This window comes from Oncorhynchus mykiss, chromosome 30 (assembly GCF_057628025.1).
Source record: "Oncorhynchus mykiss isolate SJ-2025 chromosome 30, ASM5762802v1, whole genome shotgun sequence".
Classification (NCBI taxonomy): domain Eukaryota; kingdom Metazoa; phylum Chordata; class Actinopteri; order Salmoniformes; family Salmonidae; genus Oncorhynchus; species Oncorhynchus mykiss.
This window is the reverse complement of record NC_143051.1, coordinates 27,091,803-27,117,055: the sequence shown is the minus strand read 5'-3', so window position 1 is coordinate 27,117,055 and position 25,253 is coordinate 27,091,803. Positions and strand designations below refer to the sequence as shown.

Below are 25,253 nucleotides of genomic sequence, written 5' to 3'. Positions count from 1 at the left end.
GTTCAAAATAATGTGCCTGTGTGTGTGTGAGTGTGTGTGTGTGTCTCTCTCTCTCTACCGGGGGTCCGACTTTGCCTTCTCCTGGTGGACCCCTGTCCCCTGGAACCCCCTGAAGTCCCTGGGATCCGGGTTGGCCCTGGAACAGACAGAACCTTGGTTACCATGCAGTAAGACACAAACAGAACCTTGTTCACCTTCCATCTAGGGTACACTGTGTCCTGTTAATGCAATAGCCAATACTTTCTAATGACATTACTGTAATATCGTAACGCTTGGCTCAGAGAGTTCTGCTGTGCTGAGCAGAGTGGTTGTTGATCTCTGCAGGTCTTCGGTGCTCAGGCAAGATACATCAACGTGTGTTTATTTCTAACAGAGAATCCAATTAGAAGTTTCAGTATTCAGTGTGGCAATCATGAAGGTGACCAGGGCGGATGATTTAACGACAACAGAATTCTCTCTCCTGCTCCTCAAAAAGTTGTTGTTAAATCATTGTGTCAAAGAAAATTGCTTTAGGGCAACCAAAATGAATCATTTTCTTCCTATGCTAGAGAATACTCATTTTTTGCTTTGTCACCAGATAGAATCTGGCTTCAAAGCACTGTGTTTCTCCCTACCCCTCCTCCCCCAACCCAACTTAAAAAATGAGTTACCTTCTGTCCGGGAGGTCCTTCAATTCCCCGCTGCCCAGGGTCACCCTGTAATATAATATCACACATAACACTATTATGAGCCCGCTGGCTGGTCAAATCAAACACTAAGCATTTAAAGTCTTATCGCAGGATATGTGGTCCTGCACCTCCCTGGACTACGGTAACAGAAACCACTTTAACAGTGGAGAATAGTCAACTAGTGTAACATACTGCTGTAGGCATGACTGTTATGTGCCCCTATATTCCTTGTACAATACTTTTGAGGCTAGGGTTATGGGTTATGGGCCAGCAGCTGACAGTAGTAAAATGGAACTGTTATAAACCACACACACCCAGCACCTGTACACCGTCCTGCTGGGTTCCTTCATTAGTTTCATGTGATAAAAGCACAAACTGGGTATGTGCTCTTTGTTTGCTTTCTCAGCACTATCACCATATGGCCTGTGGTTTAGAAAATGAGTAAACAGGTTCCAGGTCAAATCACTGGCATAACTGTATAATGTGGGCTGTACGGTACTAACATAACCAGTCATATTTTAATATGGTTGTATTTAAATGCATGTTGATTTATGTACATGTGCAGCCAATACCCGTACAGGATGTGAAGGGCTTTTCATTTGAAACTCCAGAGCCTGAGGTTTTAATTGCCTGATTGCATAAGTGCCAACAAACTCTGGTTCATATTTCTTAGAGTCAAGATAGATGTGTGTTAACTCTGCAGTCAGGATATTTCCCTCACTACGGCACGAGACCAGGCTAAACTCTTGACCTTGGTTATAGTGGTGACACGGACAGGAGAAACTGCTAGCCGTAACAACGAACGAGGTTTGAATGTCTTATGAAGAGTGATGTTTCTGTGTCTTACGTTCTGTCCGTCTTTGCCCTTCCCTGGCAGGCCAGGGGGTCCTTGTATGCCTGCATCTCCAGGGGGACCTGGGGGGCCAGCACGACCCTCCTTCCCCAAATCTCCCTGGAACACATAGCATAGTCATTCATAGAGCGCAAGTTACAATATGATGTCCCTAGAACACACGAGTTAGAAAATGAAGTCCCTAGAACACACGAGTTAAAATATGATGTCCCTAGAACACATGAGTTACAATATGATGTCCCTAGAACACACAAGTTAAAATATGATGTCCCTAGAACACATGAATTACGAGTTAAAATATGATGTCCCTAGAACACGCGTTAAAATATGATGTCCCTAGAACACATGAGAAACAATGTGATGTCCCTAGAACACACAAGTTAAAATATGTTGTTCCTAGAACACACAAGTTAAAATATGTTGTTCCTAGAACACATGAGTTACAATATGATGTCCACAGAACACATAAGTTACAATATGATGTGCCTAAAACACATGAGTTACAATATGATGTCCCTAGAACACATGCGATATGAGTTACAATATGATATTTCTAGAACACATGAGTTACAATATGATGTCCACAGAACACGTGAGTTACGAGTTACAATATGTTGTTCCTAGAACACATGAGTTACAATATGATGTCCCTAGAACACATGAGTTACAATATGATGTCCCTAGAACACATGCGATATGAGTTACAATATGATATTTCTAGAACACATGAGTTACAATATGATGTCCACAGAACACGTGAGTTACGAGTTACAATATGTTGTTCCTAGAACACATGAGTTACAATATGATGTCCCTAGAACACATGAGTTACAATATGATGTCCCTAGAACACATGCGATATGAGTTACAATATGATATTTCTAGAACACATGAGTTACAATTTGATGTCCCTAGAACACATGAGTTACAATATGATGTCCCTAGAACACATGCGATATGAGTTACAATATGATATTTCTAGAACACATGAGTTACAATATGATGTCCCTAGAACACATGAGTTACAATATGATGTCCCTAGAACACATGAGTTACAATATGATGTTCCGAGAACACATGAAGTTACAATATGATGTCCCTAGAACACACGAGTTAAAATATGTTGTTCCTAGAACACACAAGTTAAAATATGTTGTTCCTAGAACACACAAGTTAAAATATGTTGTTCCTAGAACACATGAGTTACAATATGATGTCCACAGAACACATAAGTTACAATATGATGTTCCTAGAACACATGAGTTATAATATGATGTCCACAGAACACATGAAGTTACAATATGATGACCCTAGAACACATGAGTTACAATATGATGACCCTAGAACACATGAGTTACAATATGATGTCCCTAGAACACATGAGTTACAATATGATGTCCCTAGAACACATGCGATATGAGTTACAATATGATATTTCTAGAACACATGAGTTACAATGTGATGTCCACAGAACACGTGAGTTACAAGTTACAATATGTTGTTCCTAGAACACATGAGTTACAATATGATGTCCCTAGAACACATGAGATACGAGTTACATTATGATGTTCCTAGAACACATGAGTTACAATATGATGTCCTTAGAACACATGAGTTACAATATGATGTCCTTAGAACACATGAGTTACAATATGATGTCCTTAGAAAACATGAGATACGAGTTACACTATGATATTCCTAGAACAAATGAGTTACAATATGATGTCCTTAGAACACATGAGTTACAATATGATGTCCCTAGAACACATGTTACAATATGATGTTCCTAGAAAACATGAGTAACAATATGATGTCCCTAGAACACATGAGTTACAATATGATGTTCCTAGAACACATGAGTTACGAATTACAATATGATGTCCCTAGAACACATGAGTTACAATATGATGTCCCTAGAACACATGAGTTACAATATAATGTTCCTAGAACACATGAGTTACAATATGATGTTCCTAGAACACATGAAGTTACAATATGATGTCCACAGAACACATGAGTTACGAGTTACAATATGATGTCCCTAGAACACATGCGATATGAGTTACAATATGATATTCCTATAACACATGAGTTACAATATGATGTTCCTAGAACACATGAGTTACAATATGATGTCCCTAGAACACATGAGTTACAATATGATGTCCCTAGAACACATGCGATATGAGTTACAATATGATATTCCTAGAACACATGAGTTACAATATGATGTCCTTAGAACACATGAGTTACAATATGATGTCCCTAGAACACATGAGTTACATTATGATGTCCCTAGAACACATGAGTTACAATATGATGTTCCTAGAACACATGAGTTACAATATGATGTCCACAGAACACGTGAGTTACAAGTTACAATATGTTGTTCCTAGAACACATGAGTTACAATATGATGTCCCTAGAACACATGAGATACGAGTTACATTATGATGTTCCTAGAACACATGAGTTACAATATGATGTCCTTAGAACACATGAGATACGAGTTACACTATGATATTCCTAGAACACATGAGTTACAATATGATGTTCCTAGCACACATGAGTTACAATTTGATGTTCCTAGAACACATGAAGTTACAATATGATGTTCCTAAAAACACATGAGTTACAATATGATGTTCCTAGAACACATGAGTTACAATATGATGTCCCTAGAACACATGAGTTACAATATGATGTCCCTAGAACACATGCGATATGAGTTACAATATGATATTTCTAGAACACATGAGTTACAATATGATGTCCCTAGAACACATGAGATACGAGTTACATTATGATGTTCCTAGAACACATGAGTTACAATATGATGTCCTTAGAACACATCAGTTACAATATGATGTCCTTAGAACACATGAGTTACAATATGATGTCCTTAGAACACATGAGTTACAATATGATGTTCCTAGAACACATGAGTTACAATATGATGTTCCTAGAACACATGAAGTTACAATATGATGTTCCTAGAACACATGAGTTACAATATGATGTTCCTAGAACACATGAGTTACAATATGATGTCCCTAGAACGCCTGAGTTAAAATATGATGTCCACAGAACACATGAGTTACGAGTTACAATATGATGTCCCTAGAACACATGAGTTACAATATGATGTCCCTAGAACACATGAGTTACAATATAATGTTCCTAGAACACATGAGTTACAATATGATGTTCCTAGAACACATGAAGTTACAATATGATGTTCCTAGAACACATGCGATATGAGTTACAATATGATATTTCTAGAACACATGAGTTACAATATGATGTCCACAGAACACATGAGTTACGAGTTACAATATGATGTCCCTAGAACACATGCGATATGAGTTTCAATATGATATTCCTATAACACATGAGTTACAATATGATGTTCCTAGAACACATGAGTTACAATATGATGTCCCTAGAACACATGAGTTACAATATGATGTCCCTAGAACACATGCGATATGAGTTACAATATGATATTCCTAGAACACATGAGTTACAATATGATGTCCTTAGAACACATGAGTTACAATATGATGTCCCTAGAACACATGAGTTACATTATGATGTCCCTAGAACACATGAGTTACAATATGATGTTCCTAGAACACATGAGTTACAATATGATGCTCCTAGAACACATGAGTTACAATATGATGTTCCTAGAACAAATGAGTTACATTATGATGTCCCTAGAACACATGCGATATGAGTTACAATATGATATTCCTAGAACACATAAGTTACAATATGATGTTCCTAGAACACATGAGTTATAATATGATGTCCACAGAACACATGAGTTACAATATGATGTCCTTAGAACACATGAAGTTACAATATGATGACCCTAGAACACATGAGTTACAATATGATGACCCTAGAACACATGAGTTACAATATGATGTCCCTAGAAAACATGAGTTACAATATGATGTCCCTAGAACACATGAGATACGAGTAACATTATGATGTTCCTAGAACACATGAGTTACAATATGATGTCCTTAGAACACATGAGTTACAATATGATGTCCTTAGAACACATGAGTTACAATATGATGTCCTTAGAACACATGAGATACGAGTTACACTATGATATTCCTAGAACACATGAGTTACAATATGATGTCCTTAGAACACATGAGTTACAATATGATGTCCCTAGAACACATGTTACAATATGATGTTCCTAGAAAACATGAGTAACAATATGATGTCCCTAGAACACATGAGTTACAATATGATGTTCCTAGAACACATGAGTTACAATATGATGTTCCTAGAACACATAAGTTACAATATGATGTTCCTAGAACACATGAGTTATAATATGATGTCCACAGAACACATGAGTTACAATATGATGTCCTTAGAACACATGAAGTTACAATATGATGACCCTAGAACACATGAGTTACAATATGATGACCCTAGAACACATGAGTTACAATATGATGTCCCTAGAACACATGAGTTACAATATGATGTCCCTAGAACACATGAGTTACAATATGATGTCCACAGAACACGTGAGTTACAAGTTACAATATGTTGTTCCTAGAACACATGAGTTACAATATGATATCCCTAGAACACATGAGATACGAGTTACATTATGATGTTCCTAGAACACATGAGTTACAATATGATGTCCTTAGAACACATGAGATACGAGTTACACTATGATATTCCTAGAACACATGAGTTACAATATGATGTTCCTAGCACACATGAGTTACAATATGATGTTCCTAGAACACATGAAGTTACAATATGATGTTCCTAAAAACACATGAGTTACAATATGATGTTCCTAGAACACATGAGTTACAATATGATGTCCCTAGAACACATTACAATATGATGTCCCTAGAACACATGCGATATGAGTTACAATATGATATTTCTAGAACACATGAGTTACAATATGATGTCCCTAGAACACATGAGATACGAGTTACATTATGATGTTCCTAGAACACATGAGTTACAATATGATGTCCTTAGAACACATCAGTTACAATATGATGTCCTTAGAACACATGAGTTACAATATGATGTCCTTAGAACACATGAGTTACAATATGATGTTCCTAGAACACATGAGTTACAATATGATGTTCCTAGAACACATGAAGTTACAATATGATGTTCCTAGAACACATGAGTTACAATATGATGTTCCTAGAACACATGAGTTACAATATGATGTCCCTAGAACGCCTGAGTTAAAATATGATGTCCACAGAACACATGAGTTACGAGTTACAATATGATGTCCCTAGAACACATGAGTTACAATATGATGTCCCTAGAACACATGAGTTACAATATAATGTTCCTAGAACACATGAGTTACAATATGATGTTCCTAGAACACATGAAGTTACAATATGATGTTCCTAGAACACATGCGATATGAGTTACGATATGATATTTCTAGAACACATGAGTTACAATATGATGTTCCTAGAACACATGAGTTACAATATGATGTCCACAGAACACATGAGTTACGAGTTACAATATTATGTCCCTAGAACACATGCGATATGAGTTTCAATATGATATTCCTATAACACATGAGTTACAATATGATGTTCCTAGAACACATGAGTTACAATATGATGTCCCTAGAACACATGAGTTACAATATGATGTCCCTAGAACACATGCGATATGAGTTACAATATGATATTCCTAGAACACATGAGTTACAATATGATGTCCTTAGAACACATGAGTTACAATATGATGTCCCTAGAACACATGAGTTACATTATGATGTCCCTAGAACACATGAGTTACAATATGATGTTCCTAGAACACATGAGTTACAATATGATGCTCCTAGAACACATGAGTTACAATATGATGTTCCTAGAACACATGAGTTACATTATGATGTCCCTAGAACACATGCGATATGAGTTACAATATGATATTCCTAGAACACATAAGTTACAATATGATGTTCCTAGAACACATGAGTTATAATATGATGTCCACAGAACACATGAGTTACAATATGATGTCCTTAGAACACATGAAGTTACAATATGATGACCCTAGAACACATGAGTTACAATATGATGACCCTAGAACACATGAGTTACAATATGATGTCCCTAGAACACATGAGTTACAATATGATGTCCCTAGAACACATGAGATACGAGTAACATTATGATGTTCCTAGAACACATGAGTTACAATATGATGTCCTTAGAACACATGAGTTACAATATGATGTCCTTAGAACACATGAGTTACAATATGATGTCCTTAGAACACATGAGATACGAGTTACACTATGATATTCCTAGAACACATGAGTTACAATATGATGTCCTTAGAACACATGAGTTACAATATGATGTCCCTAGAACACATGTTACAATATGATGTTCCTAGAAAACATGAGTAACAATATGATGTCCCTAGAACACATGAGTTACAATATGATGTTCCTAGAACACATGAGTTACAATATGATGTTCCTAGAACACATGAGTTACAATATGATGTCCCTAGAACGCCTGAGTTAAAATATGATGTCCACAGAACACATGAGTTACGAGTTACAATATGATGTCCCTAGAACACATGAGTTACAATATGATGTCCCTAGAACACATGAGTTACAATATAATGTTCCTAGAACACATGAGTTACAATATGATGTTCCTAGAACACATGAAGTTACAATATGATGTTCCTAGAACACATGCGATATGAGTTACAATATGATATTTCTAGAACACATGAGTTACAATATGATGTCCACAGAACACATGAGTTACGAGTTACAATATGATGTCCCTAGAACACATGCGATATGAGTTACAATATGATATTCCTATAACACATGAGTTACAATATGATGTTCCTAGAACACATGAGTTACAATATGATGTCCCTAGAACACATGAGTTACAATATGATGTCCCTAGAACACATGCGATATGAGTTACAATATGATATTCCTAGAACACATGAGTTACAATATGATGTCCTTAGAACACATGCGTTACAATATGATGTCCCTAGAACACATGAGTTACATTATGATGTCCCTAGAACACATGAGTTACAATATGATGTTCCTAGAACACATGAGTTACAATATGATGTTCCTAGAACACATGAAGTTACAATATGATGTTCCTAGAACACATGCGATATGAGTTACAATATGATATTTCTAGAACACATGAGTTACAATATGATGTTCCTAGAACACATGAGTTACAATATGATGTCCACAGAACACATGAGTTACGAGTTACAATATGATGTCCCTAGAACACATGCGATATGAGTTTCAATATGATATTCCTATAACACATGAGTTACAATATGATGTTCCTAGAACACATGAGTTACAATATGATGTCCCTAGAACACATGAGTTACAATATGATGTCCCTAGAACACATGCGATATGAGTTACAATATGATATTCCTAGAACACATGAGTTACAATATGATGTCCTTAGAACACATGAGTTACAATATGATGTCCCTAGAACACATGAGTTACATTATGATGTCCCTAGAACACATGAGTTACAATATGATGTTCCTAGAACACATGAGTTACAATATGATGCTCCTAGAACACATGAGTTACAATATGATGTTCCTAGAACACATGAGTTACATTATGATGTCCCTAGAACACATGCGATATGAGTTACAATATGATATTCCTAGAACACATAAGTTACAATATGATGTTCCTAGAACACATGAGTTATAATATGATGTCCACAGAACACATGAGTTACAATATGATGTCCTTAGAACACATGAAGTTACAATATGATGTCCCTAGAACACATGAGATACGAGTAACATTATGATGTTCCTAGAACACATGAGTTACAATATGATGTCCTTAGAACACATGAGTTACAATATGATGTCCTTAGAACACATGAGTTACAATATGATGTCCTTAGAACACATGAGATACGAGTTACACTATGATATTCCTAGAACACATGAGTTACAATATGATGTCCTTAGAACACATGAGTTACAATATGATGTCCCTAGAACACATGTTACAATATGATGTTCCTAGAAAACATGAGTAACAATATGATGTCCCTAGAACACATGAGTTACAATATGATGTTCCTAGAACACATGAGTTACAATATGATGTTCCTAGAACACATGAAGTTACAATATGATGTTCCTAGAACACATGAGTTACAATATGATGTTCCTAGAACACATGAGTTACAATATGATGTCCCTAGAACGCCTGAGTTAAAATATGATGTCCACAGAACACATGAGTTACGAGTTACAATATGATGTCCCTAGAACACGAGTTACAATATGATGTCCCTAGAACACATGAGTTACAATATAATGTTCCTAGAACACATGAGTTACAATATGATGTTCCTAGAACACATGAAGTTACAATATGATGTTCCTAGAACACATGCGATATGAGTTACAATATGATATTTCTAGAACACATGAGTTACAATATGATGTCCACAGAACACATGAGTTACGAGTTACAATATGATGTCCCTAGAACACATGCGATATGAGTTACAATATGATATTCCTATAACACATGAGTTACAATATGATGTTCCTAGAACACATGAGTTACAATATGATGTCCCTAGAACACATGAGTTACAATATGATGTCCCTAGAACACATGCGATATGAGTTACAATATGATATTCCTAGAACACATGAGTTACAATATGATGTCCTTAGAACACATGCGTTACAATATGATGTCCCTAGAACACATGAGTTACATTATGATGTCCCTAGAACACATGAGTTACAATATGATGTTCCTAGAACACATGAGTTACAATATGATGCTCCTAGAACACATGAGTTACAATATGATGTTCCTAGAACACATGAGTTACATTATGATGTCCCTAGAACACATGCGATATGAGTTACAATATGATATTCCTAGAACACATAAGTTACAATATGATGTTCCTAGAACACATGAGTTATAATATGATGTCCACAGAACACATGAGTTACAATATGATGTCCTTAGAACACATGAAGTTACAATATGATGACCCTAGAACACATGACTTACAATATGATGTCCCTAGAACACATGAGTTACATTATGATGTCCCTAGAACACATGAGTTACAATATGATGTTCCTAGAACACATGAGTTACAATATGATGCTCCTAGAACACATGAGTTACAATATGATGTTCCTAGAACACATGAGTTACATTATGATGTCCCTAGAACACATGCGATATGAGTTACAATATGATATTCCTAGAACACATAAGTTACAATATGATGTTCCTAGAACACATGAGTTATAATATGATGTCCACAGAACACATGAGTTACAATATGATGTCCTTAGAACACATGAAGTTACAATATGATGACCCTAGAACACATGAGTTACAATATGATGACCCTAGAACACATGAGTTACAATATGATGTCCCTAGAACACATGAGTTACAATATGATGTACCTAGAACAGATGAGATACGAGTAACATTATGATGTTCCTAGAACACATGAGTTACAATATGATGTCCTTAGAACACATGAGTTACAATATGATGTCCTTAGAACACATGAGTTACAATATGATGTCCTTAGAACACATGAGATACGAGTTACACTATGATATTCCTAGAACACATGAGTTACAATATGATGTCCTTAGAACACATGAGTTACAATATGATGTCCCTAGAACACATGTTACAATATGATGTTCCTAGAAAACATGAGTAACAATATGATGTCCCTAGAACACATGAGTTACAATATGATGTTCCTAGAACACATGAGTTACAATATGATGTTCCTAGAACACATGAAGTTACAATATGATGTTCCTAGAACACATGAGTTACAATATGATGTTCCTAGAACACATGAGTTACAATATGATGTCCCTAGAACGCCTGAGTTAAAATATGATGTCCACAGAACACATGAGTTACGAGTTACAATATGATGTCCCTAGAACACATGAGTTACAATATGATGTCCCTAGAACACATGAGTTACAATATAATGTTCCTAGAACACATGAGTTACAATATGATGTTCCTAGAACACATGAAGTTACAATATGATGTTCCTAGAACACATGCGATATGAGTTACAATATGATATTTCTAGAACACATGAGTTACAATATGATGTCCACAGAACACATGAGTTACGAGTTACAATATGATGTCCCTAGAACACATGCGATATGAGTTACAATATGATATTCCTATAACACATGAGTTACAATATGATGTTCCTAGAACACATGAGTTACAATATGATGTCCACAGAACACATGAGTTACGAGTTACAATATGATGTCCCTAGAACACATGCGATATGAGTTACAATATGATATTCCTAGAACACATGAGTTACAATATGATGTTCCTAGAACACATGAGTTACAATATGATGTCCACAGAACACATGAGTTACGAGTTACAATATGATGTCCCTAGAACACATGCGATATGAGTTTCAATATGATATTCCTATAACACATGAGTTACAATATGATGTTCCTAGAACACATGAGTTACAATATGATGTCCCTAGAACACATGAGTTACAATATGATGTCCCTAGAACACATGCGATATGAGTTACAATATGATATTCCTAGAACACATGAGTTACAATATGATGTCCTTAGAACACATGAGTTACAATATGATGTCCCTAGAACACATGAGTTACATTATGATGTCCCTAGAACACATGAGTTACAATATGATGTTCCTAGAACACATGAGTTACAATATGATGCTCCTAGAACACATGAGTTACAATATGATGTTCCTAGAACACATGAGTTACATTATGATGTCCCTAGAACACATGCGATATGAGTTACAATATGATATTCCTAGAACACATAAGTTACAATATGATGTTCCTAGAACACATGAGTTATAATATGATGTCCACAGAACACATGAGTTACAATATGATGTCCTTAGAACACATGAAGTTACAATATGATGACCCTAGAACACATGAGTTACAATATGATGACCCTAGAACACATGAGTTACAATATGATGTCCCTAGAACACATGAGTTACAATATGATGTCCCTAGAACACATGAGATACGAGTAACATTATGATGTTCCTAGAACACATGAGTTACAATATGATGTCCTTAGAACACATGAGTTACAATATGATGTCCTTAGAACACATGAGTTACAATATGATGTCCTTAGAACACATGAGATACGAGTTACACTATGATATTCCTAGAACACATGAGTTACAATATGATGTCCTTAGAACACATGAGTTACAATATGATGTCCCTAGAACACATGTTACAATATGATGTTCCTAGAAAACATGAGTAACAATATGATGTCCCTAGAACACATGAGTTACAATATGATGTTCCTAGAACACATGAGTTACAATATGATGTTCCTAGAACACATGAAGTTACAATATGATGTTCCTAGAACACATGAGTTACAATATGATGTTCCTAGAACACATGAGTTACAATATGATGTCCCTAGAACGCCTGAGTTAAAATATGATGTCCACAGAACACATGAGTTACGAGTTACAATATGATGTCCCTAGAACACATGAGTTACAATATGATGTCCCTAGAACACATGAGTTACAATATAATGTTCCTAGAACACATGAGTTACAATATGATGTTCCTAGAACACATGAAGTTACAATATGATGTTCCTAGAACACATGCGATATGAGTTACAATATGATATTTCTAGAACACATGAGTTACAATATGATGTCCACAGAACACATGAGTTACGAGTTACAATATGATGTCCCTAGAACACATGCGATATGAGTTACAATATGATATTCCTATAACACATGAGTTACAATATGATGTTCCTAGAACACATGAGTTACAATATGATGTCCCTAGAACACATGAGTTACAATATGATGTCCCTAGAACACATGCGATATGAGTTACAATATGATATTCCTAGAACACATGAGTTACAATATGATGTCCTTAGAACACATGCGTTACAATATGATGTCCCTAGAACACATGAGTTACATTATGATGTCCCTAGAACACATGAGTTACAATATGATGTTCCTAGAACACATGAGTTACAATATGATGCTCCTAGAACACATGAGTTACAATATGATGTTCCTAGAACACATGAGTTACATTATGATGTCCCTAGAACACATGCGATATGAGTTACAATATGATATTCCTAGAACACATAAGTTACAATATGATGTTCCTAGAACACATGAGTTATAATATGATGTCCACAGAACACATGAGTTACAATATGATGTCCTTAGAACACATGAAGTTACAATATGATGACCCTAGAACACATGACTTACAATATGATGTCCCTAGAACACATGAGTTACATTATGATGTCCCTAGAACACATGAGTTACAATATGATGTTCCTAGAACACATGAGTTACAATATGATGCTCCTAGAACACATGAGTTACAATATGATGTTCCTAGAACACATGAGTTACATTATGATGTCCCTAGAACACATGCGATATGAGTTACAATATGATATTCCTAGAACACATAAGTTACAATATGATGTTCCTAGAACACATGAGTTATAATATGATGTCCACAGAACACATGAGTTACAATATGATGTCCTTAGAACACATGAAGTTACAATATGATGACCCTAGAACACATGAGTTACAATATGATGACCCTAGAACACATGAGTTACAATATGATGTCCCTAGAACACATGAGTTACAATATGATGTACCTAGAACAGATGAGATACGAGTAACATTATGATGTTCCTAGAACACATGAGTTACAATATGATGTCCTTAGAACACATGAGTTACAATATGATGTCCTTAGAACACATGAGTTACAATATGATGTCCTTAGAACACATGAGATACGAGTTACACTATGATATTCCTAGAACACATGAGTTACAATATGATGTCCTTAGAACACATGAGTTACAATATGATGTCCCTAGAACACATGTCACAATATGATGTTCCTAGAAAACATGAGTAACAATATGATGTCCCTAGAACACATGAGTTACAATATGATGTTCCTAGAACACATGAGTTACAATATGATGTTCCTAGAACACATGAAGTTACAATATGATGTTCCTAGAACACATGAGTTACAATATGATGTTCCTAGAACACATGAGTTACAATATGATGTCCCTAGAACGCCTGAGTTAAAATATGATGTCCACAGAACACATGAGTTACGAGTTACAATATGATGTCCCTAGAACACATGAGTTACAATATGATGTCCCTAGAACACATGAGTTACAATATAATGTTCCTAGAACACATGAGTTACAATATGATGTTCCTAGAACACATGAAGTTACAATATGATGTTCCTAGAACACATGCGATATGAGTTACAATATGATATTTCTAGAACACATGAGTTACAATATGATGTCCACAGAACACATGAGTTACGAGTTACAATATGATGTCCCTAGAACACATGCGATATGAGTTACAATATGATATTCCTATAACACATGAGTTACAATATGATGTTCCTAGAACACATGAGTTACAATATGATGTCCCTAGAACACATGAGTTACAATATGATGTCCCTAGAACACATGCGATATGAGTTACAATATGATATTCCTAGAACACATGAGTTACAATATGATGTCCTTAGAACACATGCGTTACAATATGATGTCCCTAGAACACATGAGTTACATTATGATGTCCCTAGAACACATGAGTTACAATATGATGTCCTTAGAACACATGAGTTACAATATGATGTCCCTAGAACACATGTTACAATATGATGTTCCTAGAAAACATGAGTAACAATATGATGTCCCTAGAACACATGAGTTACATTATGATGTCCCTAGAACACATGCGATATGAGTTACAATATGATATTCCTAGAACACATAAGTTACAATATGATGTTCCTAGAACACATGAGTTATAATATGATGTCCACAGAACACATGAGTTACAATATGATGTCCTTAGAACACATTAAGTTACAATATGATGACCCTAGAACACATGAGTTACAATATGATGACCCTAGAACACATGAGTTACAATATGATGTCCCTAGAACACATGCGATATGAGTTACAATATGATATTTCTAGAACACATGAGTTACAATATGATGTCCACAGAACACGTGATTTACAAGTTACAATATGTTGTTCCTAGAACACATGAGTTACAATATGATGTCCCTAGAACACATGAGATACGAGTTACATTATGATGTTCCTAGAACACATGAGTTACAATATGATGTCCTTAGAACACATGAGATACGAGTTACACTATGATATTCCTAGAACACATGAGTTACAATATGATGTCCTTAGAACACATGAGTTACAATATGATGTCCCTAGAACACATGAGTTACAATATGATGTTCCTAGAAGACATGAGTAACAATATGATGTCCCTAGAACACATGAGTTACAATATGATGTTCCTAGAACACATGAGTTACAATATGATGTTCCTAGAACACATGAAGTTACAATATGATGTTCCTAGAACACATGAGTTACAATATGATGTTCCTAGAACACATGAGTTACAATATGATGTCCCTAGAACACCTGAGTTAAAATATGATGTCCACAGAACACATGAGTTACGAGTTACAATATGATGTCCCTAGAACACATGAGTTACAATATGATGTCCCTAGAACACATGAGTTACAATATGATGTTCCTAGAACACATGAGTTACAATATGATGTTCCTAGAACACATGAAGTTACAATATGATGTTCCTAGAACACATGCGATATGAGTTACAATATGATATTTCTAGAACACATGAGTTACAATATGATGTCCACAGAACACATGAGTTACGAGTTACAATATGATGTCCCTAGAACACATGCGATATGAGTTACAATATGATATTCCTATAACACATGAGTTACAATATGATGTTCCTAGAACACATGAGTTACAATATGATGTCCCTAGAACACATGAGTTACAATATGATGTCCCTAGAACACATGCGATATGAGTTACAATATGATATTCCTAGAACACATGAGTTACAATATGATGTCCTTAGAACACATGCGTTACAATATGATGTCCCTAGAACACATGAGTTACATTATGATGTCCCTAGAACACATGAGTTACAATATGATGTCCTTAGAACACATGAGTTACAATATGATGTCCCTAGAACACATGTTACAATATGATGTTCCTAGAAAACATGAGTAACAATATGATGTCCCTAGAACACATGAGTTACATTATGATGTCCCTAGAACACATGCGATATGAGTTACAATATGATATTCCTAGAACACATAAGTTACAATATGATGTTCCTAGAACACATGAGTTATAATATGATGTCCACAGAACACATGAGTTACAATATGATGTCCTTAGAACACATTAAGTTACAATATGATGACCCTAGAACACATGAGTTACAATATGATGACCCTAGAACACATGAGTTACAATATGATGTCCCTAGAACACATGAGTTACAATATGATGTCCCTAGAACACATGCGATATGAGTTACAATATGATATTTCTAGAACACATGCGTTACAATATGATGTCCCTAGAACACATGAGTTACATTATGATGTCCCTAGAACACATGAGTTACAATATGATGTCCTTAGAACACATGAGTTACAATATGATGTCCCTAGAACACATGTTACAATATGATGTTCCTAGAAAACATGAGTAACAATATGATGTCCCTAGAACACATGAGTTACATTATGATGTCCCTAGAACACATGCGATATGAGTTACAATATGATATTCCTAGAAAACATAAGTTACAATATGATGTTCCTAGAACACATGAGTTATAATATGATGTCCACAGAACACATGAGTTACAATATGATGTCCTTAGAACACATTAAGTTACAATATGATGACCCTAGAACACATGAGTTACAATATGATGACCCTAGAACACATGAGTTACAATATGATGTCCCTAGAACACATGAGTTACAATATGATGTCCCTAGAACACATGCGATATGAGTTACAATATGATATTTCTAGAACACATGAGTTACAATATGATGTCCACAGAACACGTGATTTACAAGTTACAATATGTTGTTCCTAGAACACATGAGTTACAATATGATGTCCCTAGAACACATGAGATACGAGTTACATTATGATGTTCCTAGAACACATGAGTTACAATATGATGTCCTTAGAACACATGAGATACGAGTTACACTATGATATTCCTAGAACACATGAGTTACAATATGATGTCCTTAGAACACATGAGTTACAATATGATGTCCCTAGAACACATGAGTTACAATATGATGTTCCTAGAAGACATGAGTAACAATATGATGTCCCTAGAACACATGAGTTACAATATGATGTTCCTAGAACACATGAGTTACAATATGATGTTCCTAGAACACATGAAGTTACAATATGATGTTCCTAGAACACATGAGTTACAATATGATGTTCCTAGAACACATGAGTTACAATATGATGTCCCTAGAACACCTGAGTTAAAATATGATGTCCACAGAACACATGAGTTACGAGTTACAATATGATGTCCCTAGAACACATGAGTTACAATATGATGTCCCTAGAACACATGAGTTACAATATGATGTTCCTAGAACACATGAGTTACAATATGATGTTCCTAGAACACATGAAGTTACAATATGATGTTCCTAGAACACATGCGATATGAGTTACAATATGATATTTCTAGAACACATGAGTTACAATATGATGTCCACAGAACACATGAGTTACGAGTTACAATATGATGTCCCTAGAACACATGCGATATGAGTTACAATATGATATTCCTATAACACATGAGTTACAATATGATGTTCCTAGAACACATGAGTTACAATATGATGTCCCTAGAACACATGCGATATGAGTTACAATATGATATTCCTAGAACACATGAGTTACAATATGATGCTCCTAGAACACATGAGTTACAATATGATGTTCCTAGAACACATAAGTTACAATATGATGCTCCTAGAACACATGAGTTACAATATGATGTTCCTAGAACACATGAGTTACAATATGATGCTCCTAGAACACATGAGTTACAATATGATGTCCCTAGAACACATGCGATATGAGTTACAATATGATATTCCTAGAACACATGAGTTACAATATGATGTCCACAGAACACATGAGTTACGAGTTACAATATGTTGTTCCTAGAACACATGAGTTACAATATGATGCTCCTAGAACACGAGTTACAATATGATGTTCCTAGAACACATGAGTTACAATATGATGTTCCTAGAACACAGGAGTTACGAGTTACAATATGATATTCCTAGAACACATGAGTTACAATATGATATTCCTAGAACACATGAGATACGAGTTACAATATGATGTCCCTAGAACACATGAGATACGAGTTACAATATGATATTCCTAGAACACATGAGTTACAATATGATGTCCCTAGAACACATGAGTTACAATATGATGTCCCTAGAACACATGAGATACGAGTTACAATATGATATTCCTAGAACACATGAGTTACAATATGATGTCCCTAGAACACATGAGTTACAATATGATGTCCCTATTGCAACACATTTGAGATCACATGTGTTTTGATGCATATAGCAGTGATGAGATTACTGACCCTCTCTCCTCTCTGTCCAGCTATTCCAGGTGGTCCAAGGGTTCCAGGGATGCCCTGTGTCATGGACAGAGAGAGCAGTTCAAGGCACACGTTAGGTTAAAGGTTAGTTTAAAGCATTAGGGATGTCCTCGGACACCAACAAACAAATTCCATGTGTTTACAATATTTTTGGATTGTCATCTCCACAAAATGAACCTACCACATTGCCAGGCAATCCACGGGTGCCCTGCGTACCCTGCAATCCTGGAGGACCCTGGAAGAGAAACAAGGCTTCATTCACAACTCATTCATATGTAGAAGTATTATCAAATACACAGCCTTAAGGACCCAAAACTTACAGGGTCTCCTTGTCTCCCAGTCTCTCCTTTAGGGCCGATGTCTCCTTTAGGGCCCTGAATTGAAGGGGAGAACAAACAAACTTGCCAGTCATTTAAGGATATGAAGGACGCTGAAATCATTCACTATAGTATGTCAAATTATGTCGAAGTTTGATTTTCTATTTTCCAATGGATGACACCTTATGTAGAGTCCTATACAATATACGGTGCACGGAATCCAGACATTAAAACGGAATTCAACAATATGTGTTTTATTATTGAGCTTAGCAGGGAATGAACTAAATGTATTGAAAAGTATTTCATTTGTCCGAGTTTATCATAAGACATGAATAGAATGCATCCGTGATTCGTATTTCCTGCAACTTTGTGAAGACGCTCTAGCCGTTACCGAGGAGGCTAGGGAAAACCGTCTTCTCAATGAAATGTTAACTACAAAGTATCCTATGCTTACCTGGCAGAAAGATATCATGATTATTTCATCAATTCAGGTTATTTGTTTTGAAAAGTCGACCGTCACTTGTGCAAAACCACCGCTAAACAAGAGCCTCTTGCTAGGTACCCACTTGAAATAAAGGGTAACTAGGCTCCAATGTTTCCCAGACCTAACAAATTGTCTCCTGGTGTGGTTTAAGCATTGTAGTGGACTTAAAAAATCAATTTTTGTTGTTTTTCTAACAAAACAGAATTAGGCAAAAATTAAATGGATTTTATAGTGCCCAACTTATGTTATTGTTACTACATGGGTTGTGAATAGGTGAGTGTCCAATTATAAATAACATTTGATTGACTGACTGACTGATTGATTAAACTCCTTACCTGTGCTCCAGCCAGTCCTTTAAAGCCTGGTTCACCAGGCAGTCCTCGTTGACCCTTCAGACAACAAACGGGTTAGTAACATCCCCAGAATTATGTTCAACATCAAACAAATGATACCGTATTTTGCTCTTTCGCAATGCCAGATGATTCCTTTAAAAACCAAACACACAGTGCCCACCCTAGTGGTGGAGTGCTGTCACTATGTTAGTACACATATAGAGAGCACTGTAAGTGCAGCATGGTTGATGTCCATTTGACTCTACCAAATAAAGGGGGCACTTGAATCGATTCACATCTCTTCTACCATCTAGTGGAGAGTTTGGAGCATTGCTGATTTTCCCAAAATGCAGCCTTATGTTACTCCTTTGGTAAAAGGCAAATTTTATTCTGAATAACTCACAATCTCTCCTGGATTCCCCTGCTCTCCCTTTTCTCCTCTCGCTCCAGGATTTCCCTATGGAGAAAGAAAAAGGATGAACGCATGTCCAAGTTGGGAAATCTAGCTGTATAGTAAAACATGTTGTGTAGTTTCTAGGACTGGCCACACACTGTTATTTTGTATCAACTAAACACCACGTAAAAAATGCCTATACATGCATTAGACCCGAAGAACATTTCTCACACAGAGCAGTGTCTACCAGCCAGGTCACACCAGATCGACTTCAGTATTCAACGTTTTTCCAGGTCCCCAGGATGTCAGGAAATGCCTTCAATACAGTCCACTGGGGGCTACGTGAGAGCCTATTACATCTAGTAGGCTAGCGGCCTTAAATCGCGCGCTCCAGCCCCTAACGATCGCTGATCCAATCCCAGTGTTAGACACTGGTTTAAATGTTTTATTTTCTGGTTTAACCGCCCCTGGACAAAAGTTGAATACTGAGTAAGTTGAAGTAAGACAGTGAGATCTTGTTGGTTTCTACAGTACTTACAGGCTCACCAGGCTCAGGGATAACATTGGCCACCTGAGAGAAAAACACAACAAAGAGAGAGAGACAAGTTATCCAACAAGCATCCTCAGATTGCAATGCACTTTTCCAATATGTTTTTTTGTTTGCTTAGTTGTACATGGATCATAAAAATAAAACAAATAATATATGCATGACACAAATATTATTCGGATAAAAGACATGTCAATTTTCACAGTTCGAATTTACTCCAATACATCGTGTCCTTCAATGAGGTTTATTACAGTGTCTTAATATGGTATTTTGCTCCATTGCTCCCTTGACTTTACTCACATTTCCTGGTATTCCTGGAGTTCCCTTGGGTCCTGTGTCACCCTGAGGCAACACACACACAGTGTGGGAATGTTAATTAGCTCATTACAACACACTAGTCCCCTGGTGGTAGTTAGTGAGACAAAGTGGAGAGGAAGTCTGTGACTAATACACCCTCTGGTACAAGCAGGAATTATCTTTCATGCAGCTAACATAGCTTTTATGCTAATAAGCATGCTTATCCAATCCCTCTTCAAACAAAACACAGTGTAGCAAGAATCTTTTTCACTGTTACTGACTGTCAATAACACGTTCTAGTAACAGTAAAGGTAAGAGATCGTACGGCATTTAAAGGATGTTGTGACCCACAGTAGCTAGCTGTTTACATGAGAGTCTTTGCAGATCTATCGTCTCATATCTCGGTCTTACCTTGTCACCTTTGTCACCCTTTGGCCCGAAAGAGCCATCTTGTCCCCTGTCACCCTAAAAAAAGAAAACACAAGACATAACAAGACCGTTGTACACAAGGAGATTTAGATGTGGGCTGCCGTTGGGCTGAAGCACACATTTCAGGAATGTGGCTTTAATGATGGCTATGAGATCAAACTTACCTGTCCTCCTTTCTCCCCTCTTGGTCCAACGACCCCTGGTTGTCCAGTTAAACCAACTGGTCCCTGTATAAAAAAACACACACACACACACACACACACACACACACACAGAGAGAAAGATTAAGAGCATGTGGGTTGAGTATGATGATTTAAGGTGATAGCCATGTATTATTGACTTACACTCTCTCCTCCAGGTCCTCTTGGCCCAGGTGTTCCTTCTTCACCCTATAGGAGTGACACATTCTGTCATCATGAGATCATACGATTCCTCAGACAATGCTTGACATTTCTGTAACACTGTCTATTAACCACCTTGCAATCAGCCGTTTGGATTCAAATGGGGAGCTGTAAGGAGCCATATGCAATAAGAAAATGTTAAGTCTATAAATGCACAGCAGTGGCAGTCAGTGCCGATGAGGTTGGACGATTTTTTTAATCAGCATGGCCTTATTTACATTACAGCATATTGGATGACTGTCATTCATATTCCGTTCACCCAGTTCAATGTAACAGCAATAGGTTTAGGCTTCTACGTGATACTCGAATTTTCCCTATACCCATCATGAGGTTGCTGCAACCTAGCCTATGAATGAAAGTTTACGACATATGTGAACACAAGTCGAGAGACAAAATTGAGGTGACACAGTGACACTTGCACACTCTTGCCTGCATCTAGCGGATATATCTAGCTATCCAACAGTTGCAAACGAGAGTTTCTATTGGACAAATGCAAGTATGTTTATCCCCGTTCCAAGCCAAACCTCTACACACAGCCTACATCGTTGTCACCATAGCTAAAGTAACTTCATAGTCAGCATAGCTAATAGAACTAACGCGCAGGTAAACCCGCTACAATCATGCAGTAACGTTACAGTGTAGTCAGTAAGCAGTTACACAGGTGGCAATACACTTGTAAAACCAAAAGCTTTGCTTGACTTGGAATAGTTCCAGTGTTCTGTTGGATAGTCATAGCCAGCTAGCTAATATAGCATCCCTCTATTTGAGCAGGGTGTTTTTTTGAGCAGGGTGTTTCAGTAGGCTAAACTAGCAAGCTCCATTTGAGCTATAGTATGGCATACACTATAGTATATATATTTCTCTCTTGCTTCTCCTTCATTTTAGAAGAAATGAATTTGTTCAAAACTGTTCAACTATTGTCTTTCTCTATCTTTGAGTCAACTACTCACCACATGTTTTGCACTACCGTGCTAGCTAGCTGTAGTTTATGCTTTCAATACTTGATTCATTCTCTGATAATTTGATTGGGTGGACAACATGTCAGTTCATGCTGCAAGAGCTCTGATAGGTTAGAAGACATCCTCTGGAAGTTGTCATAATTATTGTGTAAGTCTATGGAAGGGGATGAGAAACATGAGCCTCTGAGGTTTTGTATTGAAGTCAATGTACACAGAGGAGGAGGGAAGCTAGCTGTCCTCTGGCTACACCATGGTGCTACCCTACAGAGTGCTGTTGAGGCTACTGTAGACATTCATTGAAAAACAGTGTGTTTTTATCAATTATGTGGAGACGTGATTATATTTAGTATAGTTTTACCTAAAAAGGATAACTTTTTAATGTTTTACCATTTTTTTTTTTTGAATTCACTGAGGAAGATGGTCCTCCTCTGAGGAACCTCCACTGATGCACAGGTATATCTCAGGAGGTTTCTATCCAACTCCCTGAGTTGAAACACAATGCCATTAATTTAGTTTTGCTACCTCTTTTCCTATTTAACAATCCCTCCAGCTCAAGTGAAATGGATACTTTAAAAGTCACCTTTGTAGACTCCATATAAACTTTAGCCTGCTGCATGCATCACTTTTATGACGAGCCATTGATATGGCCAGGGTGTCCAGACATAGGTTGTATCTAAAATGGCGCCCTACTGTAATTCCTATGCAGTTCACTACTTTTGACCAGAGCTCCATGAAGTGCACTATTTAGGAAAAAGGTTACCATTTTGGACAAAGACAAAGAGTAGTATCACTGTACCTTAGGACCAGGTTTACCAGGGAAGCCATCCAATCCAGACTCTCCTCTAGGCCCCTATGGAGAGTAATGAAAAACACAGCTTTATACATTTATGGTATTGTATCAGATATTATCCCAACTAAAACATTACGTTGTCACAACATTGCAAATAGGTTGTGAAAGAAGGTTGGTCATGGCATTACCATGTGACAACAATCTGAGAACATAAACGTGCCAGTAGGGATAACACGCTGGCACACTGTCCTCCATGCCTTTGGAATGCTACATATTATTAGATGTTTCCTTACTGTTAGTAAGGAATAAAAACCTGAAACATTCAGTTGGTTAGGAAACATGAATCACTATTACTACTACACTGACCTTGTCTCCGTCATTTCCTGGAACTCCGTCCAGCCCATCGTTTCCAGGTAAACCCTTTCAACAATAAATATTATATAGGGATATGAGTACTTTGACAACTCAATGGTACATCAGTGAATCATATAACATGTCAACATGTAAAATGTAAATGTGAAAAAAAATACAGTAAACTTACAGCTTTGCCAGGCTCTCCTAGTTTCCCTGAAAATCCAATCTCACCAGGTAGACCCTAAGCAAAGAATATATATACATTTTAGCTTCCTATTATTTCATTTCCTCTATGAGCTTTTGGAATGACAGATGACAGTACATCTGCGCTGTACAGCCTTCAATGTTGGTGCACAGAACTCACAGGAGGTCCAGTTTGTCCAGGGTTTCCTTGCCCTCCAGGAGGCCCCTGGGGACCCTGTAACGAGAGATGGCATCATCAATAAAGACTGTCATCAACCTCAGTCCAACAGGGAAGACATTCTAGGTTGGCCTGATATTCAGTCATAGCTCCAAGCTGTGGAAATATCAAGAGTTATTCCTGGTTGGCTAGTCACACAGTCAGGAAAAATTCCAGGCCCTCAGGCGCTAATTATTGCTTTTAAGA

General features: G+C 36.6%; 1 protein-coding gene across 4 annotated transcripts in view; it reads right to left on the bottom strand.

The window, feature by feature from the left end:
* Positions 1 to 25,253, bottom strand: part of LOC110488195 (uncharacterized) — a 71,612-nt gene that overhangs the window by 9,665 nt on the left and 36,694 nt on the right. For all 4 annotated transcript variants that reach the window (XM_036970931.2, XM_090227450.1, XM_036970932.2 and 1 more), the window contains 17 exons: positions 25,011 to 25,064; positions 24,834 to 24,887; positions 24,659 to 24,712; positions 24,299 to 24,352; positions 22,487 to 22,531; positions 22,307 to 22,369; positions 22,125 to 22,178; positions 21,717 to 21,758; positions 21,408 to 21,440; positions 20,879 to 20,932; positions 20,479 to 20,532; positions 19,663 to 19,716; positions 19,524 to 19,577; positions 19,325 to 19,378; positions 1,516 to 1,620; positions 651 to 695; positions 59 to 136 (listed from right to left, as the gene is read on the bottom strand). In XM_036970931.2, the coding sequence (XP_036826826.2) occupies positions 59 to 136; positions 651 to 695; positions 1,516 to 1,620; positions 19,325 to 19,378; positions 19,524 to 19,577; positions 19,663 to 19,716; positions 20,479 to 20,532; positions 20,879 to 20,932; positions 21,408 to 21,440; positions 21,717 to 21,758; positions 22,125 to 22,178; positions 22,307 to 22,369; positions 22,487 to 22,531; positions 24,299 to 24,352; positions 24,659 to 24,712; positions 24,834 to 24,887; positions 25,011 to 25,064 (951 nt within the window). The remainder of the gene's footprint in view (positions 1 to 58; positions 137 to 650; positions 696 to 1,515; positions 1,621 to 19,324; positions 19,379 to 19,523; positions 19,578 to 19,662; positions 19,717 to 20,478; positions 20,533 to 20,878; positions 20,933 to 21,407; positions 21,441 to 21,716; positions 21,759 to 22,124; positions 22,179 to 22,306; positions 22,370 to 22,486; positions 22,532 to 24,298; positions 24,353 to 24,658; positions 24,713 to 24,833; positions 24,888 to 25,010; positions 25,065 to 25,253) is intronic.